Genomic DNA, 12194 nt, shown 5'->3' with positions numbered 1-12194 from the left:
CTGGTCTCAAAGTCATGCTGAGTTGGAGATTAGATTTACAATGTTTAGTTTTCCTCTTATTATTGTCCAATTTGTGTTAATGGCCCTGTAGTTGTAACCTAACTCAGTTTTTCAAATAGCATCTCTCTGCAGCATTGCCCCTCAGAGTTAGGGTGGTTTTAGTATTTATGAAAATTAAATTCTTTCTCTGTACATGCTTCCCTATCCTAAACAGCAACTGTGATCTCACTGATAGATAGATATAGATATATATGTATAAACTAAAGTAAAGAAATACTAAATGCTGTCCTATGGAGGTCGGTGCCATTATTCATATTTTACAACTACTGCTTCTGGCTTATCTCTGCTCCGGAATGACTGTGGGCTTGAACACTTTGTCTTGTTTGGGTTTTTTCATGGAAAGGGCATGGATAGTTAGCTCACATACACAGTCTTTATCAGTAAAAAGAATTCTTTGACATGTAGGAGTAAGAGTCGTTATAGCCCTGTGAGAACTGCTGCTTGAAAAGTGTCTGGTGAGGCTCTGTGCTAGTAGCTAAACTGGTACATATTTGTGTGTGGACTCAAATCTGTATTTTAGCTGTTAGTACTTAATGTGCCTGCCCATGTCTGACTGTTACTGGAAGGGTCGGTAACTAGTTTTCAATTAAATTAATGGTATGAATAATGAGAGATCAGCATCTTTCATTCTGTAAGCTTGATTAGTAAACCAGAAGATGTGAGTGAATTGCCATGGTTTCATAAGCTATAGTCCTTTTTTTCACTAGGCAAAATTAGTTCAGTAACGTGTTACGTGCTCTGATAGCGAATTACTCAGAGGTAGCTGCAATTATCTTGAGTTAGCCACCAACTTGTTTTGTGGCCTTTAACAGGTCATTTAAATTCATTGTGTAATTACTGCTTTACAAATGTGTGTAGTAGATAAATTATGTATTGACCTTCTCTACTCTGTAAAGCATGACAAGAGTGTGTGTGAGCCATGTTACAGCACACCTGCAAATGCTGGCTATGCTTTGATCCAGACTTGGCTTGGATAAAGGGGGAGCTTTTAAACAGGCTCTAGGATGGCCATGTTTCAGAACACCTGGGATTTAATCTGAGTTTGCACATTGACTCTAAAGGTTTGTAGTGGGACTCTGAATGAACCCTGACTTGAGTGGATGCGTTCACTCACTGGAATGGGATGCATAAATATTGCCTGCTCCGTTTCATTCAGGCTTTCCTTCTTCCCATTGAACTGAAACGCTGCTGAAGAGCTCCAAGGCACGTTTTTTGCAGGCTCTTTTGCATTGTCTCAGTTATACATTACTTCCTGCATTCAGGCAGAATATGCAGCTCAGGCAGCTCCCACAGTTGGACAGACCGGTGATTATTTTTAATCACCCGAGTCTCCAAACCACGAGCCAAGGAGCGTGATGCATATACATCATGTAAGAGAAGCACCAGTCTGTGCTGGGCTTGGGAGCTCTACTCATGTTTATTCCAGATAATGGACCATGTGCTGGAGGAGATGTGCCAAGCCATGTGCTGGAGGAGAGGTTGCAGATGTCACCAGCTACAGGAGCACTTCCTCTTCCCCAGTCAGTATAAAATTTTAGTTCACTGAATCCACGAGTGGAGTGAGGTCACTTCCTTTCAGAGAGGGGAACCACTGGAGCACTGGCAAGTAATAAAAATTTGAACTTTTGTGGATAGCTCACTTTCTCTCATTGTGGCTTGTTCGACAGCTTCGTTTCTCTTCAGCGTTAAGCAGGCAGGGTAGCTCTCAGATTTCTCCTTTCACATCAAAATCTAGCTTGGTTTGGCAGTCTCACCACTTGTGATTATTTCTGAAACCTGTCTGAAACAGGCAACATGCAAGGACTTGCCTTTCTTTGAGTTATGATTTTGGGGCTAGGCCGGGGAAGGTGAGAGCAGCGGAGGATTCTCACCCGTTCCTGCTGATTGGTGTATCGTGGAAGGGCTTGTTTCGCAAGTCCAAGGGCTGTACTTTGACCTGATTCTTGCTTATTGCACGTAAAAAGCGTCCCTGTATCTTCATGTCCCTTTTTTGCGGGCTCGTGAAGTGGAATATTGGGGTAGTGTGAGGTTTGTGGCGTTTCTCTAACCAGAGTCCTTGAGCAGAGGGCAACACACCTCTGATTTGCATTTGAGGAAGAGACTGGGGAGGATTTTAAGAAATGGTGATTCTTCCTTTGTACTCAGCGGGGGCTTAAAAAATGCCTATCCAGACAGGAATCTGTATATTGGCAGTGTTGCCAAGGCTGTAACTCTTATCTCTGCTGTGTCTCTGTACCTGCTTCACAAATGTGCACTCAAGCATTTCTCAAAGGCACTGCCGTGTGCATCTCATATCCTAAACCACCAAGCTGGACATGGATTTCTTCTTTAGTGATGCAGATTCCAAGTCTGGGGAACAGTTTTATATGGGATTCCAGGTAATCTTTCCTCTTTGCCACAGGTGCTTTTTCCATACCCTTGGCTTAAATTAAGCCTCTGTAGCTTGATCCCTACAGATACCTTTCCTGTAGAAAAGAATGAAATTGAGTAATAGGGCAACTCTCCTGCATTCTAGTGCTGCCTCTCCTCTGGGGAAATTGGCGCTGAAGTTTGGGAGTGTTTCAGTTTCCAGATTGTTCACAGACTTGTAATATGACCATATGTAAATCATTTAAGCACTTGTTGCCTAATTTTTATTTTTATTACCCCTAGTCTGTAAAATGTGCGTAGTATTGAGAGAGTGTAGAGATTTTTACATGGGAATCTCAGTGTGCTCGGGGAACAGACCCCTGTAGCTCAGTATTCTGCCTCTGACATGGATATCTTGGGGGTCATATAAGAACATAGAAAACAGAGTAATGCTGACTTAGGTGCAGTTTGCCTCCATTTTCTTGGAGCAGGGACTTCCTGACCATCTGTCTTAGAAAGCCCCTGATGGCTTCCCTGTTTTCCTCTTTTCCCCAAGAATTTGTATACTGGCTTTTTCTATTCACACAGACTTTTATCATCAGCCCTGCCTTACAGCATGTCATTCCACAGTGCAGCTACAGACGTAGAAGCACTTTCTTTTGTTTTGGAAGTGCTGCTTAGTTTCATTTTGTACTCACCCACTCTTCTGTTGCAAGAGGCCAGAAGCTGAACACCTCCCCTTGGCTTTGTTTTTATAGGCTCTGTCCCCTTGCACCTCAGCTTCTGTCTTAAATTATTTTTTCATGTATGAAATCCATTCCATATATCTGATCATCCTATCATCCTAGTTATCCCTGTCAATACCTTCTCTGGATCTGCTCTATTCTTTTTTTTTTTTTTATATGAGAGTAGACAAGCAAAACACAGTGTCCTGCTGTGAATGTACCATGCAAACCGTGGTACATCCTGTTTTTGCAGCTGATTCTTTACTTGAAGCAAACTGATTTTGGACATTCCAGCAGAAATGCAGCACATTGTACACACTCTCCAGGAGCTGGTGCTTAGTTAATCGTTGCTAGCAAGTGCTGTGAACTTACAAGGCTGGGTTCTTGTTGGCAGGAGTTGAAAGTAAGTTGTGGTGCCACAAAGATTTAGAGCATTTAAGACCTGTGTTTGAGAGGCCGTCTGCTGGTTACAGGGGTGAATGTACTGCAGACACTGCCTTCAGCCCTCATCTCTCTGGCCTTCCTGCTGAAGAAGGGTTAAGTATGAAATGGAAAACATGCAGCAGAGGACCGGTGTGATTCGGCACGTGGTTGCAGTCTCATTCTAAAGCTGAGTCTCAGTGCGGTATTTAGGGAAGTGTGGCTCAGTGGCCGCCTGCAGTCAGTGTTTCAGGTTCAGATGCTGAATCCTTCAGTGGATATCAAAGATTTCTGGCACTTTGGGGCATGGTACCATGGGATTAAGACTGTGAGTAACTGCAACTGGTTTACTGACATGCCCTGTGTGTCTTTCAGTGGTATAAAACACTTGTTTCCTCTCCAAAACGCTCTCTTCCATAACAGACAAGCTTAACCCAAATTAGCTTGGATTGCTGTAAGCTAAGATTGCCAGCATGGACAGTAAGCATGGATCACAGCAGTAAGTCAGGATGTCAGAGCAGGGTGAAATTGCAGACCTGGCTGTGCTTTTCTCAGTGAAAGGTTATAGTGTCAACATGGATCAAGTTATGGCTGAGTATTGATGCAGTATTAATATCCAACAAATCATAATCACTGTCTTCCCACTTGATTTTTGTTTTATAGCACAAGCAGGTGTTTGTAGGGAAAGCTCTTTGTTTCATAATATTTTTAAAGGGGGTGTGAGTGCATGCAAGCATCCCCAGCCAGTCCCTGGCTCTGGGTGGTGAGGAGAATTCCAGGAACTCCAGGAAACTGATGTCACTGCATTGTGTTTGCTTGTTTTCTTTTGACTGCACTAATGTTTAATTTTAACTTAACCCTCAAAGAGGTATTTTTAGTAAAGCTGTTTCTTCACTCCTGTCCCATGTTGGGAGGGCAACAGATTGTGTCTCCTTGTTTTTTCCAGTAGTCAGCTCTTTCTGCCTTCCCTCTGAAGAGCTCTCTGTGATTGACTGAGAGCTTGAGCACTCAGCAGCACGTCCTGTCTGTGCATGGAGTGGCTGAAAGTTGGAGGTTTTTGTGTCCCTGTGTCTCTTTTGATTTGATCATCGATCCAGGCTGAAAGGAAGCAAATCTACCTGGACAAAAGGACTCCATTCTGTTAAAAGATTAATACATCTTCCAAATCTTTGGCTACTGCTGTGGCTGTCCTAAGGGGTTTTTTTGTTTGCTTGTTTTTTAAGCCAGAGATCATACTTTAAATTCATCAGCCCCAGAAACCAGAGTTTGAATGGCAAAAACTGGACTTGCTCTGCTGATCTCGAAGAAAGGAGTAAATTCTTGTATCTAGTTTTATTTGTTTATTAATTAAAAATAAAAAAAGGAAAAGGCAAGAAATACAACTCTGTGCAGAGCACGGATTTAATGGAGAACTTCCACATCTTTGTCCTGAGATTTGGCTGCTGTTTCTGTGGTTTGATGTTTGTGTATTTCTGCAGCCAAAGAACAAAATCAGAAAACTCTTGTTTCATCCTATTCCATTCCCAGTCTGTGTGTTACAATAATTGCTCGGGTGCCAAACGCAAAGATAAAAAGAATTGCTGTGTTTTTGGTTTGTCATTGTTTCATGTATGAAAATGGCTTTCATTTGTAATTATCTACACATTGTAAGAAGTGTGTATGTGGAGAAGCTATTGAAAAATGACAGCAGAATAATTAAATTCACACCAGCTCCTCATGTGAATACGAAGACATCAAGAGTGTCTTCTGTGGTTTAGCTTGGAGTAGCAAACTTTGATTCATTTTCCTGCACAAACAGGTCTCTGCTCTTTGAAAGGCTGGGTAAGAAATGCCTTTATCTCTGGCAAAGGGAGATCTATAAGTATGGGCTCATCAACATTATATACCTTGCACCTCCTGAAAGCTTTACCTCCTGCTGCACTCCTGAACAGCATCACCCAGTAATGCCAAGGGCTGTTGGTGGGCACTGAAAGGGTTACCTGGTGCTGTGCAGCACTTTGCAAGGCTTGTTGATGGGAGAGGGGTGAGCTTGGGTTCCCTGTTGCAAGGGTTTGTTGTGCCTGGATATTTCTGTTGCCTGTTCTCTCTCCCCTGCCCCCCCCATCCCGTAATTCACTTTTAAAAGAAACCAGTTTGGGTTGTGCTGAGCTCAGCACTGCAGCCATTTGCAGAGACACCACAAGGAGAAGCAGCACTTCTCAGTTTACAGGCTGGACTGTGGTAGGAAACAGTCATTCCTTACACTCACAGATTGCTTATGCTCCCAAGGTATTGCCCACTGAGCAAACAAGGGTTGTCTCACTGCTTCCTCTCCATCCCCATGTGTACATGTGTGTGTGGGGGAAGTCAGTCACCTTTTTGAGGGAGGAACCATGTTCTATGTTTTTTTATGCAGCATTTAGCCCAGTGCTCTTATGGGTGTCAGTGTCTGTATTTGTTTGTGTCACTTATTGGGCATTTTGCTGGTAAGAGGATTGTTTATGCCAGTTTTACTGAATTCTGGTTCCCAGCTGTGGGCTTCAATTTGCATCTTTTCATACAATTTGGACTGCTTGTTTTGCTGTGTAAATCTTCTGTGTATTGGTTTACTTTCTTGTTTACTGTTTCTCTGCACCTAGAAGACATATGTAATCCTGGGATTTGGCTGAGCATCCTGCTCTTCTGGCTTTGCACCCCTCAATTCTGGACAGCACAGGACAGGGGAGAGACAGAAAAAGGGAAATTCAGTTTCCCAAACTCATCTATCTTCTCCCATCCTTCAAGGCCAGGTTGGATAGGGCTTGGAGCAACCTAATCCAGTGGAAGGCATCCCTGCCAGTGGTAGGGGGGTTGGAACAAGATGATTTTTAAGGTCCCTTCCAACCCAAACCATCCTGTGATTCTGCGGTCCTTCCAAGCCCACAAATCAAGGATGGCTGATCTCTAGACAAGCCTTTCTAATTAGTTCTCGTCTTGTAGCACTCATTTCTGTGTGCCTGAGTAGTGTTGCAATTTACAGCCCCCTTTTATGTGTTTGTAGCATTTTTATCAGCTTTTTCGTGCCTGTCCTGCTCCGTCGCTGTTCCTGTAATGCCACCTTGTGGTGGCCCCGCGATGCCAAATGTGTCTTTTCTAACCAAAACTGAGCTACCTCTGTGTGCGTGCGGTGATTGCAGCTCCCCTTTATGAGTGTGCTGGTGGATGGATCAAGGAAATCCCCGTCTCCAGCTGTGTGGTATCAGGGTGGGATCTTCTGAAGCTCAGGTGTTGTGTTAGACAGGGACCTTCGTGGCAGATACCTGCTCTGGGTGCTTTAGTCTGATCCTGTAGAAGAACATAGCTACTGTCTGTTAGAGGGATTGATTAAATATTACCTGTGTAATCAGGAGAGTGGTGTGTTGTTCATTCACAAGTCATAAAAACAAGCTACTCGTTTAGTTAAGTATCATCCCTGATACACTCAGTATTGTTTGAAGTCCTGCATTGTTTTAAGTGCTCCTCTGAACATAGAGGAGTTGTTTAATGCTTTGAAACACTGCTCTCTTGTGATTGCAGGAAGTGTGTGTGGTGGAGAGTGTCAGGATTTTGTAGAAATTCCAGTTTTATCTCTATTGCTTTTTTTTCCTCAACCTGTTTGGGCTTTGAATAAGCCACAGGGGCAAAAGTACGTCCATTACATCTGCTTCCCCGTGACCTGAGAGCTTTACTGTACCTTGGAGGGTAACTACTGTGTGCCTTGTTAATAAATGAAGTAACAAATAACTGTATTTTTTTTTTGCCTCTCCAGTGTTCCCAACTCTTGCCCGGCCAGTCCACGTGGTGCTGGATCCTCAGGATATCGTTTTGTCCACAACATTACCTCGGATCTGCAGCTGGCAGCAGAGTATGCGGCAAAAGCAGCATCAGAGCAGCAGGCAGATGCATCTGGCGGGGACAGCCCAAAGGTTCACAGAGACATTACTTACCCAGCAGTGCTCCTTGGGAGGCTTGTTAAAACCTGATGCTTTATGGCTAGTCCTGGTTGTAGTTAAAAGAGGTCTAAGAATACCCTGGCCATAAGGGTGCTGTGTGCAGTATCCTCCAGGGGTTTGAGACCCTTGCATTCAAACCAGCATCTTGTTAGTGGTAGCTGATGAATCTACTTGCTTAGCTGCCAGAAATGTATTCAAATAATCCATTAAAATGATTAAGCAATAAGATTTTTTTTTTGCTTATTTGATAAATCAAGAACCCATAAGAAAGAGGTACAATAAAATTAAAAGTCTTGTTTTCTCCTTTTAATTAATGGTATTTTGCAAAACACAGTTGGAGAAAGCAGAAGCGAGGGAAGAAACCAGATCCTGGCCATGAGAAGTCTGTAGTCAGACTTTAAAACAAACATGAAGGCCTGTCAAGCAGGCATTAAATGAGGAGAGTGGCAAGTGGATTAAAAAATAACTTAGTTAGAATGATAAAATTTAATTTTGGTGAGCTGATCTTCAGATCAAAGTTAAAGGTCTGGATTCAAAACCACCTGATTTGGAGTTGGGTGGAGGAGCACGGTACTAGATGGCTTTTTTTGTAGACTTAATTCTCCCTTGAGACAAGAAGGGTTGTTTTTGATGGAGTAATATGAAGAGTTGGGAATATGAGATCTGGCAAACAAATTAAAGTACCTAGAATGAAACAAATCCTGCTGGAGAAGGGAAGGGACAGGATCAGGTTTCACGTTGGACTCGTTGCTGGGAGGAGGGCTGATAGCACACTGCATGAAACCTTTCTGAGGAAGTATAGCTGTAGCTGGGCAGATTTGAATGCTGTAGTTTCATGAACAAGAAAACAATGAATGTATCCTACACCCTCTAACTCTTGATTCCAATTGTTTCTCCTGACCCTGTTCCTTGTGCTGACGTAAGCACATGTGGGAAATTCAGTGGGGAATTGAATGAGACTGAAGTTAGCTTTTTAGTGCGTGTTTGTTGGGAAGAGGGAAGGAGATACTTTCGTCTGGCTCAGCCCTATAGTTCTGTTTGCACACAAATGCTTGTGCTAAATTGGGTGGTGACAGTATAAAACAGGAGTGAAATGGGAGAGGGTGATGCTCTCTTGGCTGCCCCTGCTGCTCTCTTAGCATCTGTGCTTTTTCAGTTTGGGTTGTGGTACACTGCAGTGTAAGAATTCGTTGTTAGTGACTAAATTTCTGTTTGGTTTTTTTTTTTCCTTAGGATGAGTCCAAGCCACCCTATTCTTACGCTCAGCTAATTGTGCAGGCTATATCTTCAGCACAGGACAGGCAATTAACACTAAGTGGGATCTATGCCCACATTACCAAGCATTATCCATATTACAGGACTGCTGACAAAGGCTGGCAGGTGAGTTCTTGACACTGACAAGCTTTTAAACTACTTTGACAGGGCTTATCTGCTTTGAAATGCATTTATTAAAGATTTGGGGCACTGGGAATAGAGCTGCTTTGACTGTTCCCAGAGTGAATTTGTTTAACACAAGCTGACTAGTTTGTTTGTGGATGATTAGTTTTTTTGGAATACTTTGTAGGGCAATGTAGTGTGTTTCTCTTTTAATGCTGTAGTCATGTAGCTTTAATTCTTGTTTGTATTTTATTTCCTACATCCTTGTAACCAGTCACTGCTCTGCCCAGATACTTGCTTAATCCTTCACCTTGTCTTTGTTTGGCATGATCTGTCCAAGCAGAGGATATCCAGCCTAAAACTGAGGTTCCAGTTTTTAATCACAGTACCTTAAAACATTACAGATGTTTTGTTTTCCCAGTGTATCAACTGCATTGCCTAAGTCACAGTTTGCAAGTCTTGAATCTGAGTGAGAACTTGGGAAACTGAGAGTCTGTGCACTCCTTGTGGTATTAAAGGAAATCTGACCAGCTTCATAGGAGAGTTTGAATATAGTTAACACATGCTAAATCAAGGTTCAGTGTTCACTTCAGGGCTGCTTTCAAAGTTCCAGGAACCTCAGCTCCACCTGCTTTCAGACTTTTTCTTGGCATCACACTTCTGAAATGAGTGTTGTCATTCGAATATAACACACCAGTGCAGCTGGAAAGGCTCTTGCAGCTGCTGATTTCATTGTGTTCTACTGGCAGGAGCAGAACTGCTTGGTGCACTTTGAGTGCAGTTGGAATAAATACATTTCTGCCTCCCTGGCTTTTCCCTGCAGTTCTAATTAATTGTGGAATTCACTTCCTGCCCTAACCTGCTCGGCAGAGTTGTGCTTTGCGAACCAGTTGCTGCCTCCTGCTACAGAGAGCTGCATCTCAGTGGAGGGTGAAGTTGCCGTTTTCCCTCCCCTCCAGTGGCATTGAAAAGCTTTACTTGTGAAGAGATTGTCTAAACCTGCTACAAAAGCTCTTGTTTTGTTTTGGAAGTGGAAGAGGGATGAGTTTGTGCACACCTGGGTTTGCTGAGCCCCTCCCCAAGCCCAAAAGCCAGCGCTACACCCAGTAAAAGGTGGGCTGTTCCAATGGAAAGGATAAATAGTCTTGTCAGCATCTAGAGAGCTGCACAGTGCTAGCCTAGTGCCACACAGGTAATGGACTCCTCTCAGAGCCAGCTGTCTAAGAGCATGTTGGCTGGCTTACATTATGATTACTGTGAGATGCAGTGTCCTTTAGGGCATGTTTGGGCACCCCAGTAATCGTTTGGCAGGTGAGCAGTTAGCACAGGCTCAGGCAGTTCTTTCCGCTTGCCTAGAATAAAGCCCGTCTTTTGAGAGAGTTCTGATGTGGTTTACAGCGATTTCCCCCTGCCTCAGCAAAGGCTCTGCTTTCCTTGCTTTCCACAGAGAAGTCACTGCACTGCCTGGCTCCAGATGTATTTAAGTGGGGGTTAGTACCAAGCAAACCCAGCTTTCAGGCTCGTTAGTAGGAACTCTTAACGCTTTTCCCCAGGTTTTCTCTTGCACTTCTCCAGTGACTTCAGAGCTGTGTGAGTTAAGTGACTTGTTTCTATCTTCAACACTGATTCTGGCGGTGTGAGTTTTATTTTTCCAAGCTGTCTGGTGAAACTCATTTGTCTTTGTTACATGCTTTCTCATGGCAAAATAATCACCTCATTCCTCTGCTTCCTGCAGAATTCCATTCGGCACAACCTCTCCTTGAACCGTTACTTTATTAAAGTCCCACGCTCCCAAGAGGAGCCTGGAAAGGGCTCCTTTTGGCGAATTGACCCTGCCTCTGAAGCCAAACTAGTAGAACAAGCATTTAGAAAACGAAGGCAAAGAGGAGTGTCCTGCTTCCGAACACCTTTTGGGCCTCTCTCCTCCAGGTAATTTCAATTTCCTCTAATCTCTGTGCCAGACTCATTATAAAGAAAACAAACTAAAACTTCTCCTGAAGTACAGTGAGTAAAGTTCACTTCTGTTTATAGTTTGAGAGGTGATATAGTCTTGAGGCATAATCTGAAAATGATTCTGACTTCTTAAGTGTTTAACAAAAAAAAAAAAGCAGAACCAAACTGCAAAAATGCATCAAATAACATACCTGTTTTGGCATCATTTCAAAGCAGTTATCACTGGGGTAAGTGTTTTCAGATGCCAGTCTCTGATTTCAGGAAAGCTGTGTTTAGATGTGGATTAGATCATAGTGAGAATAACTTCTGTGGTATTTAAAACACTCTCCTGTAGTGAAGATCAGGTTGATCGTGGTTGTCAGCAGTGAAGCAACAACAGGGGTTCTGTGTAGCTGCTCCAGTCAGCTACTCTGCCTTGTGCAATGACAGCTTCTCTGAGCCCTGTAGCTGTAAGGATGAGATTTGCAATTCAGCACTAGCTGGAGCAGTTTCATGTAACATTCCTCCCACACCTCCTCTTTTCTGTCTGTTAAAATAGGGGGTAAACAGGAGGAGTTTAGAAAAAAGCTCTTCAGCTTTTCTGTTTGGTTTGTCGTTAGAGAAATGTACAATTCCTCACTTGGCTGTGTGGTACCAGAGATGGGAACCAAGTGGTTGGGGAGGGTGGCAATGGGGAGAAGGGGAGCAGCAGCTCTGTAAGCATATGCAGGGCCAGACACTTGCCTCTACGTTGCATCTTTCTTTTTCTTCCTCTCCCTGTCACTCTCAAACACTGACCAAGGTGCTTTGAGAACGATCTGAAGTTACAAAACTGATCTGAATGTGAATCACTTAAAGCTTCTGTCAGCAGCGGGTCTTGTAATGAAAAGTTAAGCATACTCTGAAGGGTCCAGTTTCCTTCAACAAGGAATTGTACGACAGTATTTGGTGCTAGAGCATTTGTGAGGTTGCTGTGTACCTTTTAACTCTTCCCAGCAAGACTCTAGTGGGTAGTATGGGAGAAAGGCTGTCCTTCTGCTAGAGGATCCTGTATTGGAGAAAACTCTTGGTCTCTGCTGCTGTCTTGTGGTCAAAATGCATCTACGCTTGCCAACACTACGTTTTGTGTTTCAGGAGTGCTCCTGCCTCCCCTACTCACCCTGGCCTGCTGTCCCCTCACTCTAGTGGCCTACAGACTCCAGAGTGCCTGTCACGGGAGGGCTCACCCATTCCACATGATCACGACTTTGGGTCAAAGTTAGCCTCAGTTCCGGAATATCGGTATTCCCAGAGTGCACCTGGTGAGTAGCTCTTGTTCCACAGAAGGTGACTGTTCAGTTGCACCATGTGCCATGCTGAGGACACAGCAGGGAGGCTTCTG

At 43.6% G+C, this 12194-nt stretch overlaps 1 protein-coding gene across 1 annotated transcript in view; it reads left to right on the top strand.

The window, feature by feature from the left end:
• FOXK1 (forkhead box K1) overlaps window positions 1-12194 on the top strand; it is a 56472-nt gene that overhangs the window by 29520 nt on the left and 14758 nt on the right. Inside the window, exons 3-6 of the mRNA XM_017813508.1 lie at window positions 7321-7477; window positions 8738-8884; window positions 10617-10810; window positions 11948-12114. Of these exons, the coding sequence (XP_017668997.1) occupies window positions 7321-7477; window positions 8738-8884; window positions 10617-10810; window positions 11948-12114 (665 nt within the window). The remainder of the gene's footprint in view (window positions 1-7320; window positions 7478-8737; window positions 8885-10616; window positions 10811-11947; window positions 12115-12194) is intronic.

This window comes from Lepidothrix coronata, unplaced genomic scaffold (assembly GCF_001604755.1).
Source record: "Lepidothrix coronata isolate B3197 unplaced genomic scaffold, Lepidothrix_coronata-1.0 Scaffold41, whole genome shotgun sequence".
NCBI classification, from domain to species: domain Eukaryota; kingdom Metazoa; phylum Chordata; class Aves; order Passeriformes; family Pipridae; genus Lepidothrix; species Lepidothrix coronata.
Note: the sequence above shows the minus strand (reverse complement) of the source record. Positions and strands in the feature narration are given on the sequence as shown.